The sequence below is a fragment of the Rhinoraja longicauda genome, chromosome 6, assembly GCF_053455715.1.
Source record: "Rhinoraja longicauda isolate Sanriku21f chromosome 6, sRhiLon1.1, whole genome shotgun sequence".
In the NCBI taxonomy this organism is placed as follows: domain Eukaryota; kingdom Metazoa; phylum Chordata; class Chondrichthyes; order Rajiformes; family Arhynchobatidae; genus Rhinoraja; species Rhinoraja longicauda.
The window spans coordinates 15,574,218-15,580,217 of NC_135958.1; the positions used below are offsets into that span (position 1 = coordinate 15,574,218).

Here is a 6,000-nt window from a genome sequence, read left to right on the forward strand (position 1 = left end):
TTGTAAAGACTTCTAACTCATATTTCATTTGTCTGTTTGATGCCATTTTGTAATGGATTTTCTGACTTTGTTCAGGTTCCCTTGTGTGTTGCTAAGTGATAATTTGGTTGCAGAGATTTGATTCCCCTTATTTGGAGAATAGTGTGTGGTGGGAAGACTGGTTTTCAAAGCTCTTGTTATGATGCTAAAATAACATTGAATACTGAACAGACTTTCGAATGATTTCAGCTACTGGCGATTCAGTGAGGAAAAGCGAAGAGTAGATAGTGGCTATCCAAAGCCAATAAGCGTTTGGAAAGGAATTCCATCATCACCAAAGGGAGCCTTCCTAACGGACGATGGAGGTAAGAAATCATTCATACTGGGAATTATGACAAAATAATGACTCAGGTTTGGTAGACCCTAGTAAGCGCAGTCTATTGAATGGAGCAACCTCCTCTTTGTTTAATGTCAAGAAATGGCATTAAACTCAAAGTAATGAACATACCATTGTATTATGTAAGATCAAAACATCATATTTTAAAGCCGAACAAACACCACAGTGGCTTTACAGTCACGGTCATATTTAAAATAAATGCCCAAATATTGGTAGGGTTTTTGTGTTGCAAGAAGCAAATATTTTCAGTAATCAGCTGGTCCTCAGATGCGCTGTCCCCAGTGGCAAATAACTGTCTAGTAAAACAGTGAAGGAATTAATTGTAAAGCATTTCCGTCTACCATTGTAATACATTTCAATTTATGGAGTGGCTATGTCTAAACTGGTTCTGTTTGTCTGGCAGCTTACACACATTTTTACAAAGGTACCAAATACTGGAAATTTAACAACCAACTGCTGAGAACAGAGCCTGGTTATCCAAAATCCATCCTCCGTGACTGGATGGGGTGCCGCCCAGATGTTGAACCTGATTTTACTGAGAAGGAGCCTAATTTGGATAACGACAATGTTGATGATGATAATGATATAGCTCATGATGATGATGCTGACAATGATGATGGGACAAAGGAAGAGAAAGACAAAGAGAGGGAAGAAGAGGTGGACATTCATATTAATATCCCTGTGGATGACTATACCAGAGTCATGAATATAGTGATTGTCATAGTCCCACTAATTCTGCTGCTGTGCATTCTAGGATTGATCTATGCCATCCTCCAACTGCAGAAGAAAGGAACGCCAAGACTCCTACTGTACTGTAAACGTTCTATGCAGGATTGGGTTTGACATTAATATGGTTCTTTTGCTCGGTGGCTCATCACTTTGGTCCACAGACATTGAGTACAGATGACACTGCTTCTCAATTTTATTTGTTTTGCTTTTAACAATCCTACTCAATGATGTTAACTGAAGCATAGTTTGTAAGAAACATAAGGAATTTGGGGTATTTTCACATGGTCCTCGTGAAATCTGGCTGAAAGAATTTGTGATGCGGTTCTAGGTTCCATACCTCTTTGACACCCTCCCCTTAACAATGCTAAGTGGAGTGGTACAAAGTGAAGCCTGACCTGAGGAATGACTCCTTTTAACGCTTCTCAAAGAGTTTTATTAGCAATCAATGAAGAACTACATCATACAAAACACTTGAAATTATTGATATTGTTTGAGCACATTATTCATTGTGGTTAATTCATAAATAATTTCTCTCTGCTACACATACTTTAACATACTAAAACATTTCCGCTCCTGAGCTGAAGATTTGATTAGAATTAGCATGCAATGAGGGCAGTACAACTGGTGACAGTTTACAGTAATTCATGGAAGAATTGGAGCAGCTACAAAAGGCTATGTTGTTTCTCTATACCTTAGAATTATTGCATTTAGATCAAGTACTCCTGAGAACTTCCTCAGAATCGCTATACAATTGGGAAAAGATGCTATCCACAGTATCACGGAGAGATAATTACCATAACTTTCTACAAATTGCGATTAGACTTATTGAAAGGAAATCATTCCACTTCACCAGATTTTAGTAGAGGACCAACTAAATGTATTGTTGACTGTTGAATTCTTGCTCAAAGCTTTGTATTTGTGCCTTTCCTGTAGATTAGGTATTTACTCCTGTAAAGAATCACTATTGTTTAACAGGAGACCTGACTTAACTAAGACTGAAAGCTGAGATTCTTTGACTATTGCCCTATTCTGCACTACAAGGAGGCAGATCCCATTAGTTGTAGATTTCTCTCTCTAGACTTTTGGCTGCAGAGATCTTTCATTAAACTAGAACAATGGTTCTAATTGTTAAGAGGCAATTTGTGAAAAAGGGATTCATTGCCCTTGTGGATAGTTTGGTCCTCAGAAGAATACAGTATGTATAAATAGTAAAGATGTCCTTGTCAGTACTGTGATTCCACTAACTTAAAAGGCCTGTTTCCATATTGGATGCAGAACTGTGCTGGACTGGTGATAATCGTTTACTAGAGTGAATTTTAATAGGGGGCATTCTGCAATCTGAAAGGGCATTAAAAAACCCCATCTGGTATAGGGTTGTCATGCTCTGCTTAATTTTAGCAGAATTTAGAAATGCAGTCTCTTTCAACATGTTTTAAGGAAATAATCATGCCTCAACGGTGCAGTAAATAACAACATTTACCTTGTATTTTCTTAGGAACATTAGAAATTCCTAAGATGTGTTGTCTCTTCATCATTTGCACACAAACCTCTCAATAATACAATACAGAGCTGCAGGGGTTCAGGTTCCACCAACAACCTTGAAATGTACTTCTTCGTCTCCTTGAAAGTCTATTTGGACACTTTGTAACAGCTAAATGAACATCAACACTGGAAAGACCCCAAAATTCTTATATTTTTGTTTCAGCAAAACTGCAAGCATTTTCTTGCGCAGCTGCCAGCAGCTACATACCATCAGCAGTATGTCCAGTAAAACTTGAGGTTAAGTCAGGCTATATATAATATAGACCTTCAGCATTTTCTCAACATTAATTGATCAAGTTCTTCATTGTTCGAACTTCATTGCAACATTGCCTGCCTCTTCTGATCTTTCCCCAAAATCCTCAGCCTGATTTCATCAACTTCCTGCTCAACTATCCTATTTCCTTCCACCTTCCACAAAGTATAACTATTTCAGAACAGAGCTTACATTTCCAACCATGCGGGAATTCTGAATTCTCATTTCTGTAGTATACCCTTTTCCGAGCTTCATCAGCTCCAAAAAAACTGACTGCACAATTTTAATGTTTGGGGTCATCCAACTTCTCCTCAGTTCATCATCCCCAAGTATGCCATCTCATCTCTTGACATTGTTCTTTCAACTGCGAAATACGTTCCCTATTTTCTTGCTGCTTTGTTTTCCACATGCTTCAAATGCTTCTGAAAACTCTCTAATTGGCTAAGTAATTACCTTACAATGGTTGTTTTTCCTTATTCAACATTTTTGTTCCCAGAATAAATTTGTTTGGGACACCTTGTGTGTGAGTTGTGTAATGGAAAAGGAAAATCATAATAAGCATTTGTCTAATTTTTCAGGAAAAAAAAGATAAAATATACAAAATTTGGTACAAAATAATGGAAATTCAACGTTAAAACCTGATAGTGCATAAGAATTTGGTTGATATTGCTGTCTATTTAAAAGTCATGTAAGATCAATATTTGAATCCCTTCACTTTCTAGTACGATCATCGTGGTCCAAAAGTTAAACGTTGATTTGGGAAAACTGTAAAAGTTACTAAATTGCTTGATGCAGTCAAATCAATCAGGCAGATGGAAAGCATGAGAGAGCGTGATAAAATCTGTTCTAAAAACAAAAATGTTGGCAATACTTTGCAAGTATGCTTCCAAGGAAGGAGAACATTTCAAGTTGTTGACCTTTCATCAGACCGATCAGGTGAAATCTATTTATGACCATGACAGTCAGTGTTGAAGCTGTGCAGATATTTATGAGAAATTGCACTTGGGTGATACACCCTGGGAATGGTGTTCACACATCAAAGGGGTGCAATTGGAAAGAAAAATATGACTGTTTGCAGACTTAGCACAAAACAAGGCCAGCCATTCGAGAAAAAAAATCTGCTGAACTTTGTAACCCAATTAATAGATTAAATTAGAAAATAAAGTATTTTTTAAGCTTTGTTAGTCAGAGAAATTGTGATTTCATAATGCCAGAAAACATGGATATAACAAAAACATGACGACAATGGTCTCTTCTATGTCATGAATTATCCATCAGCCTTGATGGAAGATGACAGAGAGACGAGCTATAAAGTAAAAAACCCTATGAAAAGATAAACGTTGGAACCTAACTTTGTTGAGCCCACAATAGAAAAAGGATCCATCTGGTAAAATGTATATTTAAATCTAATGTTAATATGGTTTCCTTTGGGGTAATTATCTATGAATTGGATTTCCATACAAGGCCAACAAAATGATGGAATCATTAGCAGACAGTTGATGCTGAGAATGTGACTTGTTTTTTTTCTAAATGGATGAGCTAGACCCAGCAAATTGTCTTCCTCAATTATAAAGTAAAGACTATAGTTTATTTAAGAGATACTTTGCGGAAATAGGCCCTTCGGCCCACTGAGTCCACACCGACCAGCGATCCCCACACATTAACACTATCCTGCACACACTAGGGACAATTTTACATTTATACCAAGCCACTTAACCTACAAACCTGTACGTCCTTGGTGTGAGGGAGGAAACTGAAGATCTCGGGGAAAACCCAACCGGTCACGGGGAAAACGTACAATCTCTGTACAGACAGCACCCATAGTTGGGATCAAACCCAGGTCTCTAGCACTGTAAGCTCTGTAAGGCAGCAACTCTACCGCTGTGCCACCATACAGCCCTTTGTGCACACATAAATGTTCACACATCTCAATTCTGAAGCAGTCAGTCAATTTTTTCAGGTCAAAATAAACTCTGGTTTCTTTTGGATGCAGATCAAATAATCCCAGGATTACAGTTGCCATATTTACATCAGTGAAGGGAAAAATCTAATTTAAAAATGAACTAATAGCCTTTGCATTATCAATTAATATTTTAGAAATTCCCAGGTTGTCTGCTTAAGTATTGGAGAGTCTGATCCAAAGCTGAATGAGTGGTATCCTGATCAGGAATCTGCAGCAATCATCACTCCGAGAGGATACACACTCCATGTGCCTTTATATTGAGTATTTATCAAACCTGGAACCTTATCACAGCCGTTCTAGTAGGCTCGTCATTCTAACCTAACTGTTGCAAGGTGCAGAGGCTGGCTAAAATTCCAATTTTCATGGCGTTCAGTTAGATTTTGTTCTGTCTGCAGTACATTACTGTCATCAGTCCATGATAATGTTGGTGATTTGAAGGTACCTTTTGAATTTGGTGTTAATTTGGACAAAGAGGGTTATATTCTACAGTGACTTCCCCAGTTTATTATAATATAATCTGGGCAAGTTGTATTTATACATTTTTCAGGCAAGAGTTCACATATGCTGGATTTGTGTGGCAGGTTTTTCCAAAATCAAATCAAATAACTAATTCTGAGAACAACACTGCTGAACTGTTTCACTCTCTGAAAATGGTTCCCATTACCTCTTGTCCAAACACCCACTGCATTACTGGTCACGAAACATTGCCAAGGTGCTTTAATCGTTGTCACTCAATGTTCCTAGAAATCATGCAATTTAGAAACGAATGTTGGAAGTATGTTTTTATTTTAAAAATAAATTTTGTGTGTATTTAGGTTTTCTGATGTTCTTTTTTAAATTGGTTCATGCTGGCGTGTGTTACAATTAAATACCACATATGAAACTCCCTGCCTCTGCAGTGACTATCAGTGGCCTTATTTAATGCAGCATATATCTGCACATTCATAACACCAGGATGGGAAATCATTCTTTTCAAAATATAATGTGGGATTTACGGCATATCCCAATTATGATCTACAGATTCAGATGGAAGAACCATCTCTCTGCTGTTGTACAACTTAAAATATGAAGCAGATCAAGGAACTCGCATGTTCTCCTCAAAGCCACATGTGTTCCCATCAATTGTTCCCGTTTCTT

At 37.5% G+C, this 6,000-nt stretch overlaps 1 protein-coding gene across 1 annotated transcript in view; it reads left to right on the top strand.

The window, feature by feature from the left end:
- LOC144594265 (matrix metalloproteinase-15-like) overlaps positions 1–5,746 on the top strand; it is a 66,642-nt gene extending 60,896 nt beyond the window's left edge. Inside the window, exons 9-10 of the mRNA XM_078400531.1 lie at positions 229–344; positions 780–5,746. Coding sequence (XP_078256657.1) covers positions 229–344; positions 780–1,219 — 556 coding nt within the window. The 3' untranslated portion in view covers positions 1,220–5,746. The remainder of the gene's footprint in view (positions 1–228; positions 345–779) is intronic.
- Positions 5,747–6,000: the final 254 nt, after the last annotated feature.